Below are 24,182 nucleotides of genomic sequence, written 5' to 3'. Positions count from 1 at the left end.
TTGGAATGGGACCCCTGTACCAGATTGGAATAGACAAGAGTCCCGGAGAGATGGGGTGACCCAGATGCGGTCCCAAAGCCTGAGTAGCCTTATGCCACTGCGACCATAGTTTCCAATGGGCTCTCTGCATATGTAACTTTGCCCAGGGAGTGACATGTACTGTTGTGACTATGTGGCCAAACAGCTTCAACAAGTGTCACAGCTCAAGCCATGGCAGAAAGGCCTTGGCCTGAGCCATGTCTAGCAGAGCTGCTGTGAAGTCCAATTGCAGTGATGGGCTGAGATGGGACTTGGGGTAGTTGATGACTAACCCTAGAGACTCCAACACTTGGATGGTCAAACACATGGACTCGTCAACCCCTGCATGAGAGGTGTTCCTGACCAGCCAATCATTCAGGTAAGAGAAAAAACATGGACCCCTAGTCTGTGAAGGTGCATTGCCACTACAGTCAAGCACTTCATAGTCACGTGGAGCTGAAACTAGCCCAAACAGAAGAACATAGTGCTGACTCCTTACTACAAATCTGAGATACTTCTTGTGACCCTGGAAGATCTTGATGTGGGTGTATGCATCCTTCAGATCGTGAGAGCATAGTCAATCCCCTTTTTGCAACAAGGGGGAGGGGTGGGGGGTGGGGAGAAATCGGATCATGGTACCTGGGGAAAACATCCTGAACTTTTCCTGTTTCAGAAACTTGCTTAGTGCCCCTTAGGTCTAGGATGTGATGGCGTCATCCTGTTTTTCTTTGGAATCAGGAAGTCCCAGGAGTAGAATCTCCACCCTCATTGCTCTGATGTAACAGGCTCAACTGCTCTACCCATTAAGAGGGAGGCGAGCAATGTGAGGAGCACTTCCCGATGTGCTACCAGTCCCCAGTAGGGGCTCGGGATGAGCAATTTGGCAGGGTACTCTAAGATTTAATTTGTACCCTCCATGGACTGAGATTACACTGGACCACCAAACCACAGCCCTCCCCTCCCTATCCAGTGAGGGGGGGGGTGTCTGGGTCCATCACTATGCTCCCTACGATCCATTCAAAACCCAATTTCAGGAGTTGACTGGGAGCCCGGTTGGGGCTTTGGGGCCCGCTACTGCCTGGGTTAGCCACAAGTGGCCCACTGCTGTTGACTGGATTGAGGAGGCAGAGGATATCATCTCTTCGGGCGGAAGACAGATTTCCTCTGGCCAAACCTTGAAGACTTAGCAGAGAATGGATGGATCCTGGGTGCCAGTGGAGAATTGTTGAAGTTTCGCATGGTGCTTCTGCATCTGAGCCACCGTGTCCTTCACTGTATCTCTGAAGAGATTCTATCCCATACATGGCACACCAGCAAGTTGCTCCTACACTTTCTGATGGGTGATCAGGCGCCCTCAGCCAGGCAAGTCTGCACGGATCGATCCATCCCCGGTGCCGAAGCCAAAGACTATGAACCAGATGAACTGGGGGAGGCAGACGATGGCCTGTCTCTGGCATCCCTGGCAGTCACCAAAACAGACGGAATTAACAATCCCGCAAATGTCGATAGCTTGGTATCCACCAGTGCAGCTCCGTAGCTCCTCAATGCCAACGCCTCTGATGCAGAGGATACATCAATCATGGGGGTCCGACACTGACATAGACCTTGAGCACTGAGAGTATGGCTTAAACGTGAACGTGGACATGCGGACCCGAAACAAAAGGGACGCAAAATAGAACTCCAATGACAGCAGCCTACGATGGCCAGCTGGCACCGACAGCACCACAGCAAAAGAAAAAAAAAACACACAAAAACTTACCATAAATGCTGAAAAACCTGGCAAAAGACACTAAGGGGAGAACCAGGAGGACCCCTGTGTCGATATCATGAGATTTTTTAACATGCGAAAAAAATCAAAGATGTTTAAGAGAGATTTAATTTCCACAACACACTACGTTCGGGGGGGGGGGGGGGGGGGGGGGCTGAAGGAACCCTGCATGTACGCATGGTATAATGCATGCTGGACATGCTCAGAGGCTCTAGAAACTTTGACATAAGTTTTCCATGCCAGGCTCCATCCAATGTCACGTGTGGGGACTCAAAAAGCAGAAAGGAAGGCGATCTATAAAAGCCGTCAGGTTGGGAAACATGTAATAGATACCATCTAACACACGTGTGAGAACTGCCATCCTGCTTGTCCTCTAAGAATTTATTCTAGTTAACTGGATTTTGGTGTCCTATGGTACAATTATACATCTTAAACACAAAATGCCACAATGTCAAACATTTGATTTTAAACTTTTCATGTTTGAAGATGATCTCTTGTTCATTTTACAAACAGAGCCCTGGAATTCTGAGCAAACAAAATCATGCCCTACATGCTAATACATGTAAACGAAAATTAGGGCCAATTCAGTAGAAATGTGGGTTCAATTCCGGGCTCAGGTCTTCTGTGCTTTGGCGTGGATGGGACTGTGGATGCTATGGAGGCAGTGTTTTCAAGTCCCTGGTGGGAGAGAATCAGATATGGCACAGCGGTGACACTTGGCAGTCAGATTTAGAGGTCCATAACAGGGTTTCAGGAGGAGATCTGAGTGCATGGTCCCTGGCCTAGAACTGCTGTAATAACTGGACTAAAATAAGGTAGAGGGGGATTTGAAAATAGGGGGGGAAATTCCCAGGTAGTTTTAAAATGAAGGCTCCGAGTGAACTGGAGGCTCAAAAAAAAAAACAAAACCAAAAAACAAAAACAAACCAAGAGAAATTAAAAGTAATAGCAGATAAAACCTACCATGCCTTTCCAGACTGCCCTTTTTCCTTACTTACCACAGTATCGCTAGACTTATCTGATTTCTGGTTTTTACTCAGTTTTCTACCATCAAGCATTCTTTATCCTTGTCTTAATATATATTTAAAAACAAAACAAAAACCCTCTCCACTGGATTGCTCTTCTTCAGTCTATCCTCCTCTAGCCCAATATCAAGAACCCTGTTTCTAAACTGTCTTCAGCAAAAAAAGCATTTTGGTGTATCATGGGACTTGGAGCACTAGAGGGAGCAATAACAGGAGAAAAAAAGAACAAACAAGTGGGAATAGTTCTATACAAATCGTGGATGCCACCACCGCTTTCCCCTTCCCAAAGGTGGTTTTGCACTTTCCCCTGCAACTGCTGTACTGGGCAATGCAGGGACCCTTAATTCTGCTACCTTCCACTATCACAGGCCAACCTTATAACTCCGAGCAGACTGAGGGGAAGTAAGCCCTGGTTACTTTGCTTTATTGGCTAAACTGTTCGTGGTGGGGGGGAGGGATTATGGATTATTTGGTTGTGTTGGATAGCGAGGTTTAGATTTTCAGTTTTTGTAATTCGTTCTGATATTTTGCCTCAGCTGATGCCTCTCTAGTGAGAGTAGAGTGTTAATTCAGTGCTTGGGATTTTTTTTTTTTTATTACTACTTTCAAATATTTATATTATTGTTTATGATTTGCACATGTATTTGCAGATTTTATTTTTAATTTGTTCTATTTAATTTGTGTTTTGCAATTAGTATTTATGAAATGGTATTTTTGTATGTTGTATTTTATTAATTTATTAAAAGGTTTTATTGTCTGCTACTTCCTCAATGTTCAGAGTGGATTACAGTTTCAGTTACATATCAACACACACACACACAAACAGAAAAAAATACAATTAAAACTAGAAAACCTTTTTTTCCAGGCCATTTCTCACCATAGGTTTCTACGAACAAGGTTTTTACTGACTTGGGGAAAGTTTTTATACCCTTCATCATCCGCCATTCAGTAGGCAGTGCATTCCAACTTGTTGGGCCAGAATGAGAAAAAGTACAAGTAAGTGCCATCTGTAATTTAAAGGCCTGAGCTGAAGGAACTGCCAACAATTTGAGTACCTGAGGAACACCACTGCCACGAAAAAAGCTCCAACGTATTTATTAAAGAGAAAGGTGAGTCAGTGTACAAAAGCTTATGAACCATAGCTAAGATTTTAAATTTACTTCTAAGTCCAATATGTAGCCAATGTTTGGGCTGCTCCTGACAACATAAGGGCCGCAGAATGTTGAATCAACTGCACAGCCTTTAAATATTTTTTAGCCAATCCCATATATAAAGTATTGTAGTACTCTAACTGCCTATAAAATAGTGCCTGCAACACTGATCTAAACAAATTATAAAACTAAGAGGATGCGCTATAAATGTAAGATTAGATATGGAGTATGGTGTCCAGTTCTGAGGGCTGCCCTTATTTATTTTTATGTACAGAAATGTATCTTATTACCAGACAAGCTGTTCAAGACGGATAACTGGTAAAAAAAACAAAACAAAAAAACTATAATTAAAAAAAACAAAACTTAAAGGCTTCTGAATAATTGTGCCTTTAAAATTTTCCTGAAACACTTGTCTTCCTGTTACTGCAATTCTCTGACTGTTTCAAAGTACAGGAGCTATCTGTGAAAATGCAATACTAAGAACCCACTGTAATCTCATTGATGAAACCGCAGGCATGATTAGAAGTGCTGCTCTGCAGTTCACAGTGCTCTTGAAAGCTGACATTTTGGTAAAAGCTGTTTTAAATACCCTGGACCAGACCCATAAATCCCTCGATGAACTAAGACCAAGATTTTATATTTCACCCGCCGTTCAACTGGCAGCCAGTGGAGTTCATGCAAAATGGGCGATATATGATCTCCTAGAGCAGTGGTCCCCAACCCTGAACTGGGGGCCCACCATCCTGAAAACCCGACTGGCTATCCACAATGAATATGCATGAGAGAAAATTTGCATGTTATGGAGGCAGTGCATGCAGATCTTCTCTCATGCATATTCATCGTGGATATCCTAAAAACCCGACTGGCTGGTGGGCCTCCAGGACAGGATTGGGGACCACTGTCCTAGAGAACTCCCTGCTACTCAGTCTAACCGCTGTATTTAAACAGCAGCTGCAGTGAACAGAGTTTTGGAAGCCCTTTATAAAAGGCATTGCCATAGTCCAGAGCTGTTAAATAAATGAACAGACCAAAGTTCTAAAATCCCCTTGCCCCAAAATAAATCATAAGCAACATTATTTAAATTATATAAATTATCCCAATTTTAACCACCCAAATCCGGTGCTGACTCCACTGGATTAACCACTACGCCATCCAATTGAAGTTTGAGAAAGGATCCAAACCCCGTGTATTCAACAGAGGTAAATCTCAGTCTTCGCTATATTTGAGCTCAATCCGTTCCCCTTCAACCACTGATCTACACTATCCACAGCATCTGAAATCACTTTACCAGCCTCCTCTCCCAAGAGGTGTAGACTAGAAAAAGCAATTGCAGACCTGAAAAAAATTCCCATTTCTTCTGTCAAAGAGGACTCTTATGTTAATCAAAAGAGGGGCTAATGAAGACCCCTGAGGGACCATCGAGGAACTGGTAATCCATTTCAATCTTTGTTATCCTACCAGTATCTGTTGAAATCTGTGTCTAACAAAAAAAGAAGTGAACCAAAGTCCTACCTTACCCCCAAATTCCTTTATCATAAAGCCTCTGTAGTAAACAAATACGGGGCACAGAATCAGATGCTGCAGATATGTCCAACATGAAAAAGTTCATCAAGTGACCTTGGTCAAATATATGCAGTGTGGCATCAGTAATCGAGACCAGTAAGGTCTTGGTACCGTGGCTCTTACAAAAACCAGTCTGGAAATCACTTAAGATTGTATTCTCCTCAACATAATCTGTTATTTGTGTCAATACCACCTTCTCCAAAATTTTTTCCTTATGAAGGGACAATGGAAAGTGGATAATTTGTTGGGTCCAACCAGGAAGAACCAACGTTCATCAAAATTGGATGGACAAATGCTTTACAGTTATGTTCAGGAAAAGAATCCTCTTATAATGACAAATTTACCAATTTAGTCAACACCTCAGCAAAACTATCCTTTAGGCCATGCACAACCCACAAGGGGCAATCGTCTACAGGGAAAAACAAGAAAGTTTTAAAAAACAAAAAATCGATAATACCTCCATGGATGCCAAATTTTCAAAATCAGTCCATTTACTCTGTTTTAACAGATCAAAATTAGGGGGGGGGGGGGGGGGTCCCTTAACCATTCACCCTGATCCAAAGCATCCCTCAAAATCTTAGAAATGCAAAACTGCGAAAACACTTCCACATCTAGCACCTCTACTTTCAAGGCATCCAGGAATTATATCAATGTTTCCATTGCATATATCTATCCATTTTATAATTGCTTGTTAATTTGTACAGCCTTACCCCTGTTTCCTCCCCCCCACCTTCCCTGCTACCCAGTTCGCCTATCAGTTCTTTGTAAAGCCCAATTGGCTACTTTATGTTACATGGAAACCGATGTGATGTTATCCTAACTAATGTCGGTATACAAAAATTTGCAAATAAATAAATAAATAAATAAATAAAAGCTAACAAACAGATCCCGGGGCAATTTAAGGAAGACTTTCAAGAGAAATACGCCTTCCATGGTATCATGATTTCCCATTTGTAAGTTATCCTAAACTTCAAATAATCCTCCTTATGCTGACTAGTTTTTTTTGTTTCCTCCACCATTCCCTTCTGCAGTGATGTCAGAGCCAATTCAAAGGGAAGATACCAAAATGGTGTCGTAGCCTGAGACTTTATGACGTGTTATATTATGGATCTTTCCTGTTCACTGCTTACAATCGATAATGCAGTATAAAAATTTGAAAGAAATGACTTAATATGTATATTATACATGCCAAGGATGAACAGAACTATCCAGGTACATCAAGGATACACAAAAAGTGTTATATCTTAAAAAAAATGTAAATGCTGTGTGAGTACCGTAAATTTTTAGTGGTGCATGGAGCAAACCTCTTTCCAGTATGTGTTAGGCATATAAGAAAGAGCTGTGCAGTGTCAGGGGAACCGCAAATACACAAAATTCATATCAAATCACTGCAAGTAATGTTGATATAAATCAGAAGACACCTGCCTCTGGCTCCAGGTGCCAATAAGCCAGAACTTTACAATAACCTGGGAGACTGCTCTTAGGGTGCATAACATTTTCAGCCATTTATTCAGACAATGAATCATAAGATCAGAGGTATCCACAGAAACTCACAAATATGTTTTCAGACTCACACCACTTTGCTGGAAATACCATGTACCCCAAGTACAAGGATTTTTAATTACTGTCCATTCAAAATAAAATATACATTTTACATTCTATTTACAGAATGAAAAACCTATGTAGATACTGCAAGGTCTGGCTAAAGTGTTTGGTAGATAGATGGTACTCTTTTTTAAAAAAAATGGTTTTTTTACACACACACTTGAGCCAATTCCTTCAGATGTCTTGCTAGAACTTGACATTTTTAATTTTGGCTGGAAATTAAACATCTCAGCTTTGGGTTCGCTCTAAGAAGGTTTGTTTTATTTAGCCCTGTCCCCCGCTAAAAACACAACATGATGGTGGCCACCATTTCACCACTAACCTGCCATTCAAAGCGGTCTGCAAGAGGCTGAAACAAGGAGGGTCAACCGAGAACAAGTCAATTCCTCCGACAGTGAGGCAGAAACATTAGGATATGATATCTACACTACCACTGCCTCCATCTCCCTGCCTCCTGCCCTGAACAGTGGGGGTGGGATGATGGAGTGGACAGAAAACAGAGAATGTTTGTTCTCTCACAGATGTGGGTCAACCATAAACCAGCTACAAAAACTTGGATGTATTTTTTTTTTTTTTAAGTCTGCAACTACAGTTGTCCCACAGCTGTCAGAGACCATTCATTTCAATTCATAGAAGCCTTGAAGATTGTAACTATTGCTGATAAGGTTTTTTGTGTGTTAGCATGTGCCCAATCTATGTGCAATATCTTTCTGTGTAATTAACAGCATGACAAACTGTTGATGAGGGCATTTTCAGCATACATGAGCTCATATAGTCAGAAAGACCAGGAATTTCAAGAAAATACAAAGGATGGTTACACTACTTCAATTCAAAACAAAAGTGACATTTCACAGTTAAAAGTTTGTAACATATTTCAACTTGATAAATAGTTGAAGTTATGTACTTGGTAAAATTTTGTATTTGTATATAGTTTAAATATTATTTAAAAACATGAATGGGTGTCAAAAAATGAGCTTTTTGTATAGTCAAGTATGAATTTTATGTAAAACTGCCACATTACTCCTGCAGAATCTTGAAGAAAAAGCCTGCCACAGAAAACCAGGGCCTCCAATTTATAGGCTCTCCTGGAATATGCAATAGTACATGATCCCAAGTAAATGCATGTAGACAGATCAACAATTCAGGGTCATTAGCAAGGGGTGGGAACAATCACTATAAGCTGTTGTCCTGTTCTTCTGAGAGACACACTGTTACTTTTCATATTCCCAGCACCAATTTGCTATGAAAATGAGAGAGATCTAAGGCTGTTCCTGAACCAAGGTCAACTGTGAAGAGGTAGACTGCTCATATGGGTCAGCCAAACTTGGGGAAAAAAATATGTATATTTAGATCTTTAAGAATAAATGTATTTCTACTTACCTACTACAAACATGGTCTATAAGCAGTGACACAGAATCTAGATTATTGTCAAGTTTGGTGTTGTGGTAGAGGCACCGGTCCCTTTGGAGCTCAACTGCCTGTCGTAGCAGAGTCTGTAATCGTCTCGGAGGAAGCATCACAGATGGCGGTAAATACGCTTGAAGAAAAAAGTCAATGTTTTAGTTTTCAGAGAACTTTTGGAAATGCTTTCTAACTTCTGTCCAACAGTTTGTGGTTTTTAGAAAAGTTACACGCCCTCCCAAAAAAATAAAATTAAAAAAAAAATAATAATAATTAGCACTTGATAGGGCATCCAAACCATATTTACTCAAAGTCCTCAGACTGGTAAATACATGCCATCACAATCAAAAGCACATTTGTGCTGAAGAAGTCTCTCTCCTAGCTGCTCCAGTACTGAAAATGGCAGAGAGTAGGACAAATGGAGAAATTAATTACCTGACAATTTTGTTTTCCTTAATATAGACAGATGGACTCAGTACCAATGGGATATACTCCCCTGCCAGCAGATGGAGACAGAGTTAGATTTCAAAGCTGACATCACCCTAAATATACCCCTCCAGTGACCTCAGCCCTTCCGTATTCTCTTCAAAAGTCACTGTGGACATCCTATTGAAAAAGCTTAATTTAAAATATGATTAAAAACGGATAACCATAACTGTACTCAAACACTGATATCCACTCCACGGGCAAATCCTTGGCACCGTTCTTGGGCAGCCGTGGATGGGATGCCGAGTCCATCTATCTACACTAAGGAAAACGAAGTTATCAGGTAAGTAATTTCTCCATTTCCTTGCATGTAGCCAGATGGACTCAGGACCAATGGGATGTACAAAAGCTACTCCTGATCATGGCAGGAGGCTGCCCATGGTCTGGATAACACCGCCCTTGCAAAGGCTGAATCCTCTCAGGCCTGCACGTCCAGTTGATAGAACCTGGAGAAGGTGTGCAAGGAGGACCACGTCGCCACTCGGCAGATATTGACAGGAGACAGCAGTCTAGCTGCCACCCATGAGACCGTCTGAGCCCTAGTGGAATGAGCTTTTAACTGAAAAGGTAATGGCTTTCCTGCCTCCACATAGGCTCCCATGACCACCTCCTTAATTCAATGAGCTATGGTAGATCACGAAGGTGGTTCGCCCTGCTTCCTTCCACCATGAAGGACAAACAGGCTGTTCGTCTTTCAGACCAGTTCTGAAACTTCCAGAGACCGCACCAAAAGTCTACTGACATTCAAAATGATGGAGGCGGCGGCGGGGGTATTCTTCCGCATCCTTGTGCTTATCTGGGGATGGCAACAAAATGGACTGATTCAAATGAAACTCTGAGACTACCTTGGGCAAGAAGTATGGAATGGTACGAAGCTGCAACGCTCCTGGAGACATCTGGAGGAACAGTTTCCGACACGACAATGTCTGTAGTTCAGAGATGCGACGTTCTGAGCATATAGCCACCAGGAACACAGTTTTCAAAGTTAATAAATGCAAGGAAAGACTGCGCAGTGGCCGAAATGAGGGCCCTGCCAAACATTTTAATACTAAATTAAGATTCCACAAGGGAACCAGCCACCATAAGGGTGGTGGGAAATGCTTCACCCCTTTTAGAAAATGGGTCACGTCCGGATGAACTGACAAGCGGTTACATCCACATTACCCCTGAAACAGGAGAGCGCCACTACCTGGATATTCAAGAAGTTAAGGGTCTAAACTTTTATTCAAGCTGTCCTGTACAAATTCCAGAATTAGTGGGATTTTAACTGCCCGAGGCGGGGGGGGGGGGGGGGGGGGGGGGAACAGTGTGTTCCTTGCACCAGGCCTCAAATACTCTCCAGACCCACACATTTACTAGGGACATAGAGACCCGTGTGCAGATTAAGGTGGCAATTACTGCCACAGAATATACTCGCTTCATCAGGTGAGTCCTATCAAGGGCCAGACTGTAAGAATAAAGTCAGATTGTCGTGAAGGACCGATCCCTGTTGTAGCAGGTCCCTGTTCAGTGGGAGGCACAGGAGGTCTCCACCAGGAGTCTCTGCATGTCCACATACCATGGATGCCTGGGCCAATCTTGACCTATTAGTAGGATTAATTCCCTGTGGTGCTCAATTCTGCGAATGACCCTGCCCAGTAGGGGCCACAGAGGGAAGGCATATATCAACTCTTCTTCCGGCCAGTCCTGAACGAGAGCATCAATTCCCAGGGAGCACTGATCTCTTCTGCAACTGAAGAATCAGGGAACCTTCATATTGTCAGATGCAGCCAGCAGGTCGATGGACAGGAAACCCCAGTGATCTATCAGCAGCTGAAAGGCTTTTGCCGACAACACCCACTCTCCAGGATCCAGACTCTCCCTGCTTAGAAAGTCTGCTCTAATGTCTTTTCCTGCGATGTGGGAGGCTGAGATCATCTGTAGATGTATTTCAATCCATTCCATAAGGAGAATTCTCTCCTGTGACACTTGCTGGCTCTTGGTTCCACCCCGGAGTTTAATGTAGGCTAGTCGTGGCACTGTCCGACATGGACCGCTTGACCCTGGAGTCTGTGGCTGAATTGAAGACATGCTAATCTGACTGCTTGAGTTTCCAAGTGGTAGATACTCCAGAGGGCCTTTTCCTCGGTCCAATGTCCCTGTGCTGTTAGTTCCTAACAGTGAGCTCCCCAGCCCCGGAAGCTTGCATCTGTTGTGAGGACCAGCCAGTCGGAGAGGAGAGGAGTATACACTGCTCAACTGAGTGTCTGGCAGCCACCACTGGAGCAGAGAGCATACTCCCATCAGTAAGTGGAGGCGAATCACATAGTCTTGAGACTGCGGGTTCCAACGTGACAGTAGTGAGCATTTAAGTGGTCGCAGGTGTGCCCTCGTCCACGGCACTACCTCCAGGGTTGCTACCATAAAACAGAGAACTTGGAGAAAGCGCCACACCGCCTGGCGTATTGTGCTCATCAACTGATGCACTTGGGACATCAACTTCCTTATCCACGTGGTTGGAAGGAAGACCTTGCTCTGCTTGGTTTCAAACTAAACTCCAAGATATTCCAAGGAATGGGAGGGCTTGAGACTGCTTTTGTCCAGGTTTACGACCCGAGTCTCTGAAGCAAGGTGGTCACCCTGCTGGTCACCTGGAGACTCTCTTCCACGGACTTGGCCTGGATCAACCAGTCCAAGTACGTGTACACCAGGATTCTCCTCTTTTCTCAAAGCTGCCGCTACGACCACCATAATCTTAGAAAATGTTCTGGGGGTTGTGGCTAGGGAAAAGCCAGTGCCCAGAACCAATAGTGGCAACCCAGTACCAGAAAGCATAGGAAACTATGGTGTTCTTGACAGATTGAAATATGTAGGTAGGCCTCAGATAGGTCAAGGAGGTTAAGAACTCTCCCGATTGTATGGCCATTATCACGGAACGTAGGATTTCCATGCGGAAATTATTAACTCGTAGATGTCTGTTTGCGCTCTCAAGGTCCAGGTTAGGGCAAAAGCAACCTTCATTCTTGGGTACAATGAAATAAATGGAATAACGCCCTGTATTTTCCTGGGGCACAGATACTGGGATTAAAGGCCTCATCCCGAGGAGCCTTAAAAGAGTAGTCTCCACTGCCTACTTCTTGTGCCGGGAGTGGCAAGGAGACATCATGAAGAATGTCCCAAGTAGTGCTGTGAAATTCCAGCGTATATCCTTCTTGTATGACCTCCATTACCCATTTGTCCGAAGTGATCTTGACACAAATCTTGTAGAAGAGGGACAGTCAACCCCCTATCTCCTATTTCAGCCTAAATAGTTGATCCCGTTCATCATAGTAATACAGAGACACTAGGGGAGGAAGGAGATGAGAGTTGAATAGGGAGGGAGGGGAGATGGGTAGATGGATGGGTGGAGGGAAGGGGGGTAACCTGAGAAGATGTGGTAGAATTGTTGGGATTTGAAAGAGCGTAGTTTTAATGTATTTTAGTCAGCTAGCTTTGGTTTTAATGTATTTTAGCCATGTATTATGTTTAATGATATGTTTTTTTAGTTTATATGTGCTTGAAGGTTGCTACTGCAATTTCAATCAATGTAAACCGCCTTGAAATGAATTTGAAAGCCGGTATATAAGGTTGAACAAATAATAACAAATAAATAAATCTCCTCATTCCAAGGGTGGGTTGGCAAAGTTTCATTGGAGGGTTCAGAATGAACCTGAACCCGAACCTGCCCTGCTCTTGGGCTGTCGACTATGAAAGGACAGACCTCCCAAAAGGCAGAGTGCTCTGAAATGTCAAGTTTCTGTAGGGGCAAAAGCGTTGGGAGCCCCTGGATTGCCCCCTCATAGGCGAGGGGTGCTGTAACTGCTTTCTCTTATCTTCTGGTAGCCGGGGAACTGGAGATTCACTTCATTTACTGGCCAACTTTTCCAATTTGCTTCCAAAAAGGAAGGCATCTTTGTAAGATTTGCCTTGGAGATTGTGTCGCTGACCAATTCCGCAGCCATAGCTGTCTTCTAGGCGCCAACACTGAGGCCACTCCTCTGGCCGAAGTACGGACTAGATCCAAGCCCGCATCAGCTAAAAAGGTGGTGGCGGGTTCCATAACTGCTCTGGAATTTACAGAGTTATCCACCTCCTGAGAGAGAAGTAGGCACGAACGAGCTACCAGGGAACAACAAGAAGCAATCTGTAAAGTCATTGCTACTGCATCTAAGGCCTGTTTAAGGATGGACTCCATCCGTTTTTCATGCACATCCTTTAAGGCCGCTCCTCCCTCCACTGGGATATTTGTTCACTTAGAGACTGCACAGACCAGCACACCCACTTTAGGGAAATACAAACGTGCTCTCACTGCTGGAACCAATGGGTATAGAGCTTCTAATGCTCATCCCCCTTTAAATCTTGCTTCTGGGGCATCCCATTCCAGGTCAATCAACTCCAGGATGGCTTCCAGTACTGGAAAGTAGCAAGAGGCTTTCCATAGGAAATCAGAATGGGATTCTTCTTTAGTTCCATCAGAGTCTGCCCCAGGAACTCCCAGCATCTTCAGGATGTGGCAACCAGGGCCAGCATATGGAAAAACTAACATGGTCCAATATGGTTCTAAACCAGGGGAAATTTCCCCATCTTCCAAGGAATTTGTATCCTCTTCTTCGTCCAGGTCCCTGCCAGGGATGCCCTTGGTGAGGCGAGGCATACCTCGAGGTCTGCCAATAGGACTGGGAGAGGAAGGGTTTACCGGCTGAAGTTCCGTCTAGTCAGGAGCAAGTGAGGTAGCAAGACTGCGCTTGTACGAAGGCTTGAAGGCCCTGGAAAAATTCCACCCACGAGAAGGCAGCTGGATCCACGCCTAGCCCAAGAGGTAATGGGATAGGTGCTGCTGAATTTCCCTGTCCCATGGATACTCAGATCCAAGGTACTTCCAGTTAAGTCTGTGGCTAACCCAGCCTCTGAATGGGAGGAGCCAGGCTTAGCAAAGTCCAGGGAGGCCAACTCTCCCTGGGCTCTCTCACAGTGCTGACAAACTGGAATCCAGGTCAGACTGTGAAGCTCCGGCTGTGGGAGAGAGGGCTTTGGCTGTCACCGCCACACTTGGCTTCCTGCACCCGCTGCCTTTCAGCTGCTTAAGCAGCAAAGTCCACACCAGGAACCGGCTACCAGACCAAGGCACACTTCTGAGGAATCTTGAAAAATCGCCTCAGAAATACTCAACCGGGGGAGGGACCTTTAGGTATCACCGCAGGAGAGCAAAGCTCAATTTGTTTTCTCCAATTTAAATGTAGAATTTCTCCTTCCAAAAAGTACAGCAAACCCCATAGGGAGAGGTACGTCTACCATCTGCTGGAGACTGAGAAATACTGAAGGGCTGAGGTTACTGCAGGGGTATATCTAGGGTGAGGTCAGCTTTGAAATCTGACTCAGTTTCCATCTGCTGGCAGGGGAGCATAACCCATTCGTCCTGAGTCCATCTGGCTACACGTTAGGAAGTGTTAATTTACGAAGAGAGATTACTAGGACTAAGTTTTCTAATGTTCTCTGTAAAGCCTGTTCTCTGTAAAGCCTGTTGCAGTTTTAGTTATTTGTGAACCGAGATGATGTTCCCAACGTATCCCGGTATATAAAAACACCTAAATAAATAAAATAAATAAATAAATGTGGCCTCTCAAACAAAAAAAAAAAAATTAAAATGAACTAACAAGGAGCATGGGCTACAAATATTTAAATAAAATAAATTAAGTACCATACAACTGATGGCAGAGTATATGAACGCTAACTGTTTTCTTGTTGTCCGGCTTCTCTTTCTTAATGGGATGTTTTGTGATCTACTTTTGGCGTCTGCTCCAGAAGTGGAGAACATTTGACTAATTCAACATGCTCAGGCCCTACTGCAGCAAGTCAAGAAACCTCTAGGTCTCTTTCACTACCACACAGCCTCTAAACCCCAGGTTATGCCAGATGATGTTTTCAACAACCATATTGCGACAGCAAAGTAATGAGATTGTAGCTGAATAAATACCAAACATGAACGGGTCTTACTCTGGAGTTTGTCTAGAAGCTTGGATCGCGACGCTGTTCCTTTCCCTTCCCATTCTGCCTTTGCACGTAGATCCTCTGCATGGCTGCACATCAAATACCTGTTGAAATATGTAAATATATATTCATATATGAATGCATAATTACAATTTAATCTTTCAATCATCTCCTTGATTCTAAAATAAAGAACTAGAAACCATAGTTACTGGTTAGACAAATAAATAGTAGGATAAAAATGCTAGTAGTTTGAGCAATTCTGACATCTGGAATCATTTTTAAACCATAGAATCCAGTCCACTGTAATCTGTAGCAGTCTTGTGGTCTCTGATTAAAAAACAAAACACTGCAACCTATTTATGGGACTGGACCAAAAGAAAAAAGGGCTTTAAGCTGCTGTGGATGGTATCCTAGGAAAATCAGGACCCTGTTCCACACAAAACCTTGAAGCAGCTAAATATAAAAGATGCATAAACAATGCTCAAAAGAATATTGTATATCAGACAAAAGCATGAAAGTTGAGTAATTCAGTTACAGGCATCCCAGAACTTTTAGAAACTTGGCATTCCCTTTCGATGCTATTCCATCACAAAATGTTTTCTGTATCATCCCATAATCATGGTAAAGTCTGGAATTTTTTGTTTGCAAATATAATATTATGTATTGCTTTTGATATTGTCAACATACATGATACATTGTAACTTTGACCTTATAATTTTAGGATTCTAAATCATTTAAAGTGTTTCAAAGAAGCAAGGAATAAACATACAGAGTTGTGGCTTGAAGCGTGGAAAATACATTTTCTAAATAAAACAGTTTGAAATTGTGGTTAATCAAATAAAGTAAATAATGCAAAGGATTTCTAATAACTGATCAATTTTTCCCTCAAACAAAAGCATTTTTCCATTGTAATTACTTTCCTAGACATGTCAGACTGAACAGGCAACAGAATTTCATAGTTCTGACCATTCTTTCTACTGCTGTTTTATCTCTACATATAAACATTTGCATAACTACTGTAGTAGGAATTGTCTTGATGTTCAGACTTTCATCAACTCATCTTGCTCATATCCAAAGTGCAGAGGTCTAGTAGTCAAAGTGGTCCTTGAACACACCAGATTCTTTGTAGGCCACACTTTTTACTGGCTCGCCTCAAATGTAGCACCTATGTGGTCTTGGAAGCTCCTGTACTGCATCCTCTTTGGAGAGCACTGAGAGGAGAGGATCAGTTTGCTGGTGGCCGAAGAGGATCTTTAAGTATTACTTTGGGAAATTTTAGAACAAAGTTTTTGGGAGTGGTAAAGTAAAAATGTGAAAGAGTGTGTGTGAGAGAGAGTATGAGTGTGTTAAAAAGCAAGCCAAAAGGTAGGAAAAAGTTTAGATTTTGTATATGTTTGTCTCTCTTTCACCCACCCATAGCTCATCCTGACATTTTCACAGTAAAAATCAATTAGCCTTTTATAAAAAAAAAACAAAAAAACCCAGGATTGTTCCAGTCCTTAGAGAGTTTAATTATCCTGTTACAGGTCACAAACAGATTAAATGATTTGGTACATTCACTAGGACTCTTGTTTACACATTACTACTCCTTTAACAACCTAAACTTAACTAAGAACTCAACAAAATTAAGATGAAGGAAGCAATCCAGCAGCAAAGGGGGGGGGTGGGGGCGCCTTCCAATCTTCTACATTGCATGACATGTATGATTTTTTTTTTAAACCCAGTGAGAGGTTGTATGTGTGCACCCATTGGAAAGAGCTCCTAGTTCTCAGAGAAAGAGTCCGATCTCCGGAGGCTAGAGTGCCAGACAGAAATGTTTATAGATGAGACCTTCAGGGACATAGTAGCTAAGTCTCAACTACAGTCTGGCAGCTCTGGTGCTGCCTTTGGAAGGGAGTGGACAGTGGAGTGCCTCAGGGATCTGTATTGGGACCCTTACTGTTCAATATATTTATAAATGATCTGGAAAGAAATACGACGAGTGAGATAATCAAATTTGCAGATGACACAAAATTGTTCAGAGTAGTTAAATCACAAGCAGATTGTGTTAAATTGCAGGAAGACCTTGTGAGACTGGAAAATTGGGCATCCAAATGGCAGATGAAATTTAATGTGGATACGTGCAAGGTGATGCATATAGGGAAAAATAACCCATGCTATAATTACACGATGTTGGGTTCCATATTAGGTGCTACAACCCAAGAAAGAGATCTAGGTGTCATAGTGGATAACACATTGAAATCGTCGGTTCAGTGTGCTGCGGCAGTCAAAAAAGCAAACAGAATGTTGGGAATTATTAGAAAAGGAATGATGAATAAAACGGAAAATGTCATAATGCCTCTGTATCGCTCCATGGTGAGACCGCACCTTGAATACTGTGTACAATTCTGGTCACCGCATCTCAAAAAAGATATAATTGCGATGGAGAAGGTACAGAGAAGGGCTACCAAAATGATAAGGGGAATGGAACAACTCCCCTATGAGGAAAGACTAAAGAGGTTAGGACTTTTCAGCTTGGAGAAGAGACGACTGAGGGGGGATATGATAGAGGTGTTTAAAATCATGAGAGGTCTAGAACGGGTAGATGTGAATCGGTTATTTACTCTTTCGGATAGTAGAAACACTAGGGGACATTCCATGAAGTTAGCATGGGGCACATTTAAAACTAATCGGAGAAAGTTCTTTTTTACTCAACGCACAATTAAACTCTGGAATTTGTTGCCAGAGAATGTGGTTCGTGCAGTAAGTATAGCTGTGTTTAAAAAAGGATTGGATAAGTTCTTGGAGGAGAAGGCCATTACCTGCTATTAAGTTCACTTAGAGAATAGCCACTGCCATTAGCAATGGTTACATGGAATAGACTTAGTTTTTGGGTACTTGCCAGGTTCTTATGGCCTGGATTGGCCACTGTTGGAAACAGGATGCTGGGCTTGATGGACCCTTGGTCTGACCCAGTATGGCATTTTCTTATGTTCTTATGTTCTTATGAAGGTCTCCTGGTTGGAGAGCATCAACCTGGTGCAGCAAGAACCTGCTCTCCAGGTAATGCACTGTCCTCTCACACTAAGAATCTGCCTGCCAGGTCTACTGCCCAGGAGGGAAGGGTTAGCCATCATAGTTGGCGATTTGATTATTAGGAACAGCGAGCTGGGTAGCTGGTTGATGCGAGGATCGCCTGGTAACATGCGTGCGTGGTGCGAAGGTGGCAGAAGTCATGCGTCACCTAGATAAGATTTTAGACAGTGCTGGGGAGAAGCCAGCAGTTGTGTAACATAGGGCACCAATGAAATAGGAAAATGTGGGAGCAGAGATTCTGGAAGCCAAATTTAGGCTCAGAGATAGAAAGCTGAAATACAGAACCTCCAGGGTTGCATTCTCTGAAATGCTCCCTGTGCCACGTGCAGGTCACCAGAGGCAGGCAGAGCTCTGGAGTCTCAATGCATAGAAAGGACGATGGTGCAAGGAAGAGGGATTCAATTTTGTAAGTGACTGGGGAACCTACTGGGGAAGGGGGGAGGGATGGGCTCCACCTTAACCAGAGGGGAACCAGGCTGCTGGGACTAACCTTTAAAAAGGAGATAGAGCAGCTTCTAAACTAGAACAAAGAGGAAAGCAGACAGTCACTCAGCACTGCATGGGTCGGAGGGAGGAAGGATACTAATGAAGCAGGAGAGTTAGGGCATCCCAACACAAAAGTTCCAATAAAGGTAGGAGAGAACTGGAAGGTTCATCTGCATACAGTTTTCCAGCAGCCCCCAGGACAGGACTCTAGAAGTCACAGCGAGCAATCCAGGCTTTGAACTCTACAGTCAAAGTTTCCAGAGGCCCCGCACCCCTTGCAGCAGAGAATCGAAAACACATGCCATACCTCAAACTTCCTTACTATAGCTTATATATTTACTAGACATTTTCTCTACCTGGTTTTATATTTAATTTTACATGTTGTTTGGTAGGAGTAATATGCTGCATATTTTATACATAAAGAATCTAATTCAAAAGAAGAATAAAAAAAATTGACTAAGAAGATATAGGTAGATTAATGGTAGTGTTCTGAGGATCACTGCCAGACAAATATAAAATAAATCCATAGCCTAAAAGTACTTTAGGTTAGTTTTACATCCCTGCTCCCTTAGAAATTTTAAATCTATAACAAATCAAAAAAATAATGCAAGAAGTAGTCCAGTAAAGAGAGGGAGGCTTTCCAGTCTTTTGCACTGAATGCAACATGTATGATTATAGCCCTCAATTGGAGAGAGGCCCTATGTTTGCACTAAGCACAAAGAGCTCCAAACCCTTAGAAAATTAGTTCGATTTCTGGAGGCTAGAGTGGCAGAACCGGAGGAGCTAAGGAGAGGAATATAGAGGAGACCTTCAGGGACATAGTAGAGAAGTCCCACCTCCAATCTGGTAGCCCCTGTGCTGCTTTGAAGGAGGTCACCTGGATCTGTCCTCAAGATGATTTAGTATCCTCTTGCACCAAGGATAGTTCTCCAGGGGCACGTGCTCAGGAGGGAAGTTAGGATGGCTATTATAGTTGGTGATTCAGTTAGGAAAGTTGATAGCTGGTAACTTGCCTGCCTGGTGCAAAAGTGGCAGACCACTCACATCACATGGACAGGATTTTAGATACAGCTGGGAAGGAGCCGGCTATCTTGTTACATGTGGGTACAAATGACATAGGAAAGTGCAGGAGGGAGGTTCTGGAAGCCAAATTTAGGGTTTTAGGTAGAAAGCTGAAATCCAGAACCTCCAGGGTAGCTTTCTCACAAATGCTCCCCATTCAGGACCCCAGAAGCAGGCAGAGCTCCAGAGCCTCAACACATGGATGAGACAATGGCACAGGGAAGAATGTTTTAGATTTGTTAGGAACTGGGCTTCATTTTGGGGAAGGGGCAGGGTGGGCCTTTTCCAAAAGGATGGGCTACACCTTAACCAGTGTGGAACCAGGCTGCTGGCACAAACCTTTGAAAAGGAGATAGCGCAGCTTTTAAAACTAGATGAGGAGGGGAAGCCAACAGTTGCTCAGAAGCACGTGGCTCGGAACAGTGTATCCTCGAAAAATACTAAGAACAGGGAAAATAGGGCACCCCAGTAGAGGAGTAGCAAAATAAAAATGCCAAAGTGGACCAGGAGCCTGTAAAGTAAAGAGCAGAAAGATTCCAAATTAGTTCTGTCAACCGATGAGCAGGTTAATACAAACAAGAAACATACTTTGGAATGTCTCTATGCTAGAAGTCTAAAAAATAAGAAGGGAGAGTTAGTGTATGCACTGGATGAAGAGGTAGAAATAACTGGCATCTCAGGGACCTGGTGAAAGGAGGATAACCAATGGAACAATGTGATACCACAGTAAAAATTATATTGAAATGATAGAATGAATCAAACTGGTAGAGGGATGGCACTATATGTTAATGAGATTACTGCGACAAATAGGATAAGAGTTCCGCAGGAAATAAAATGCAATATTGAATCTTTATGGATAGCAATTCCAGGTGAAAAAGGGGGATGTCTTACCATCCACCTGGCCAGAATGAACAGAAATTAGGGAAGCTAACAAAATCAGCAGGAAAATAATGGATGATTTCAATTACTCAGTACTGACTAGGTGATGTCACATCAGGAATTCTAGAGAATTACATTTCTAGATGAAATAGATGACTGCTTCATGGAGCAGCTGATACAAGAACCAAAGAGTGGGGAACCTATTTTAGACCTAGTCCTTAGTGGAACACAGGATATGGTGCAAGATGTAACAGTGTTGGAGCTGCTTGGCAATAGTGATCACAACATTATCAAATTTGACTTAACTGGAGGGAGCACAAAAAAAAAAATATATACTATGACAGCATTTAACTTTCAAAAAGGTGACTGATAAAATGAGGAAAATGGTTAGGAAAAAAAGTGAAGGAAGCAGCTGCAAAGGTTAAGAGTTCAGCTCAGGCATGGATGTTTAAAAATACCATCTTGGAAGCCCAGAACAGATGTATTCCACGCATAAGAAAAGGTGGAAAGAAGACTAAGACTACCGGCATCACTGAAAGGTGAGGTGAAAGGCTATAATATCTAAAAACATTTTTCAAGAAATAGAAAAAAAGGATCTGAATGAAGAAAAACAGGAATCAGCATAAGCACTGGCATTGATAAATAATGCAAAAAGATTTTGAAAAGAAGCTTCCAGTGGAAGCAAAAGCAAACTTTTCTATGTACATTAGAGGTAAAAAGCCTGCAAGGGAGTCAGTTGGACCATTAGATGATTAAGAGGTAAATGGAGCAATTATGGATGACAAAGCCATAGCAGAGAGACTAAATTCATTCTATGCTTCAGTATTCACTGAGGAAGATATAAGATATACTTATGCCAGAAATTATATTAAAAGGCGATGATTCAGAGGAACTGAAACAAATCTCGGTGAACCTGGAATATATAATACGGCAAATTGACCAACTAGAGTTGCAAAATCACCTGGACCAGATGGTATGCAGCCCAGAGTGCTGAAAGAACTGAGAAATGAAACTGAAGACTGGTACCTGAAGACTGGAGGGTTGAAAATATATGCCATTTTTAAAAAGAAATCAAATGGTGATCCAGGACATTACAGAGCCGTAGGCAACATCTGTGCCAGGCAAAATGGTAGAAGATATCAAAGAACAAAAACTGCTGAACATATAGATAAGCATAGTTTAATGGACAAAGCCAACATGGATTCAGCCAAGGGAATTCTTGCCTCACAAATTTGCTACTTTGAGTGGATAAAGGTTAGCAGGTTGATATAGTATATCTGGATTTCCAGAAAGCCCCTCATGAGACACTTCTTAGGAAATTAAAGAGTCATATGATAAGGGGGGCAGTGTCCTATTGTGTACAGCCAACTGCTTAAAAGATAGAAAAGAAAGTATAGCTAAATGGAAAATTTTCCCCATGGAAAAAGGTGACTAGTAGAATGTCCAAGAGATCTGTTCTGAGACTACTGCTTTTTAATATATTTATAAATTACCTGGAAATGGGAATAAGTGAGGTGATCAAATTTGCAGATGACACAAAATTATTTAAAAGTGTTAAATCACAAGAGGATTATGAGAAATTTCAGAGAGGACATTGCAAAACTAGGAGATTGGACATGCAAATGACAAAGTGATGCACTTAGGGAAGAGTAACCCAAATTATAATTGCACAATGCAAAGTTCCACCACTCAGGAAAAGGATCTAGATGTCATCGTTCAAAATACGTTGACATTTTCTGCTCAGTGTGCAGCAGTAGCCAAGAAACAAATAAAATGCTAGAGATTATTAGGAAAGGAATGGAGAATAAAACAGACTATCATAATGCCTCTAAATCGCTCCATGGTGCAACCTTATCTTGAGAATTGTGGGTAGTTCTGGTCATATCTCAGGAAAGATATAGCAGAATTAGAAAATGGTACAGAGAAGGGCAACAAAGATGATAAAGAAGAAGAAATGCTAAAAAAAAGTTAGGACTCAAGCTTGGAGAAGAGATAACCGAGGGGAGATAAGGTAGAGGTCTATAAAATAATGAGTGGAATGGAACGAGTAAATGTTAATCAGTTGTTTACTCTTTCAAAAAGTACAAAGACCAGAGGACACAATGAAATTACTAGGAAATACATTTAAAACTAAGAAGAGAAATAAGATATTTTTTACTTTATGCATAATTAAGTTCTGGAATTCGTTGCCAGATAACGTGGTGAAAGCTATTAGTATAGTGTGTTTAAAGAAGGTTTAAACAAGTTCCTGGGGGAAAAATCCATTAACCATTATTAAGGCAGAGCTGCAGAAATCCATTGCTTATTACTGGGATAAGCAGCTTGGAATCGATCTACCCTTGAGATCCTGCCAAGTACTTGTGACTTGGACTGGCCACTGGTGGAAATAGGTTACTGGGCTTGAGGGACCCTTGGTCTGACCCAGTATGGCAAGTCTTATGTTCTTAAAAGTAGTCAATGTGCCTATAAGTAAAGAATCAATTGAGCTAAAAGATTCCAAATTATTCCTGTTAACTGAAAAGCAGGTTGTTAATACAAACCAAAATCACACTTTGAAACGTCTGTATGCCAATGCCAGAAGTCTAAGTAGTAAGATGGGAGAGAGAGTGTATAGCAGTGAATAATGAGAGATGTAACTGGAATCTCAGAGACATGGTGGAAGGAGGATAACCAATGGGATAGTGCCATACCAGGGTACAAATTATATTGCAATGGGGGGAGGAGGGGATTTTAAGTGCAGGAAGGCAAAGAGTCCAACAGGAAAAGGATCCTGCAAGACACTAAATGCATAATTACATCTATACAAAACTTAACATATAGGTAGAAATCCCATGTGTGTTGGGGGGAAGAGTATAGCAATAGCAGCATACCAGCATCAACCTGGCAAAAATAATGAGACAGACAAAATGCTAAGATAAATTTGGGAAGCCAACCAAATTGGTAGTGCAGTACCCCCAATTACCCCAATATTGACTGGGTAAATATATATCAGGACATGCTAGAGAGAAAGTTCCTGGATGGAATAAGTGAGTTTTATAGAGCAAATGATTCAGGAACTGATGAGAGAGGGAGCTATTTTAGATCTAATTCTTAGTGGAGTGCAGGATTTAGTGAGAGAGGTAAAGATAGTGGGGCTGCTTGGCAAAAAGGGAAACTTTGATAAAATGAGAACATAAGAACATAAGAAATTGCCATGCTGGGTCAGACCAAGGGTCCATCAAGCCCAGCATCCTGCTTCCAACAGTGGCCATTCCAAGCCACAAGAAAAATAGAAAAAAACTGAAATGTGCAGCTACAAAGGCTAAAAGTGTACAACAGGCGTGGACATTGTGTAGTCCAAATGTATTCCACGCATTAAGAAAGATGGAAGGAAGGCCAAACAATTGCCAGTATGGTTAAAAGGTGAGATGAAAGAAGCTATTTTAGCCAAAAGATCTTTCTTCAAAAAACCAAAAGAAGGATCAATCTGAAGAAAATAGGAAAAAAGTATAAGAATTGGCAAGTTAAATGTAAAACTTGATAAGACAGGCCAAAAGAATTTGAAAAGAAATTGGCCATAGAAGCAAAAACTTGTAATAAAAACTTTTTAAAATATACCCAAAGCAGGAAGCTTGCAAGGCAGTCTGTTGGACCGTTAGATGATCGAGGGGTTAAAGG

General features: G+C 42.2%; 1 protein-coding gene across 2 annotated transcripts in view; it reads right to left on the bottom strand.

Annotated features, from left to right (window-relative positions):
* The window catches only part of WDR26 (WD repeat domain 26), a 190,039-nt gene that overhangs the window by 102,945 nt on the left and 62,912 nt on the right, over positions 1-24,182 (bottom strand). For both annotated transcript variants that reach the window (XM_029593092.1, XM_029593093.1), the window contains exons 5-6: positions 15,030-15,127; positions 8,511-8,667 (exon numbers count right to left, since the gene is read on the bottom strand). In XM_029593092.1, coding sequence (XP_029448952.1) covers positions 8,511-8,667; positions 15,030-15,127 — 255 coding nt within the window. The remainder of the gene's footprint in view (positions 1-8,510; positions 8,668-15,029; positions 15,128-24,182) is intronic.

The sequence above is a fragment of the Rhinatrema bivittatum genome, chromosome 3 (assembly GCF_901001135.1).
Source record: "Rhinatrema bivittatum chromosome 3, aRhiBiv1.1, whole genome shotgun sequence".
Lineage (NCBI taxonomy): Eukaryota > Metazoa > Chordata > Amphibia > Gymnophiona > Rhinatrematidae > Rhinatrema > Rhinatrema bivittatum.
This window is presented reverse-complemented; position numbering and strand designations above follow the sequence as displayed.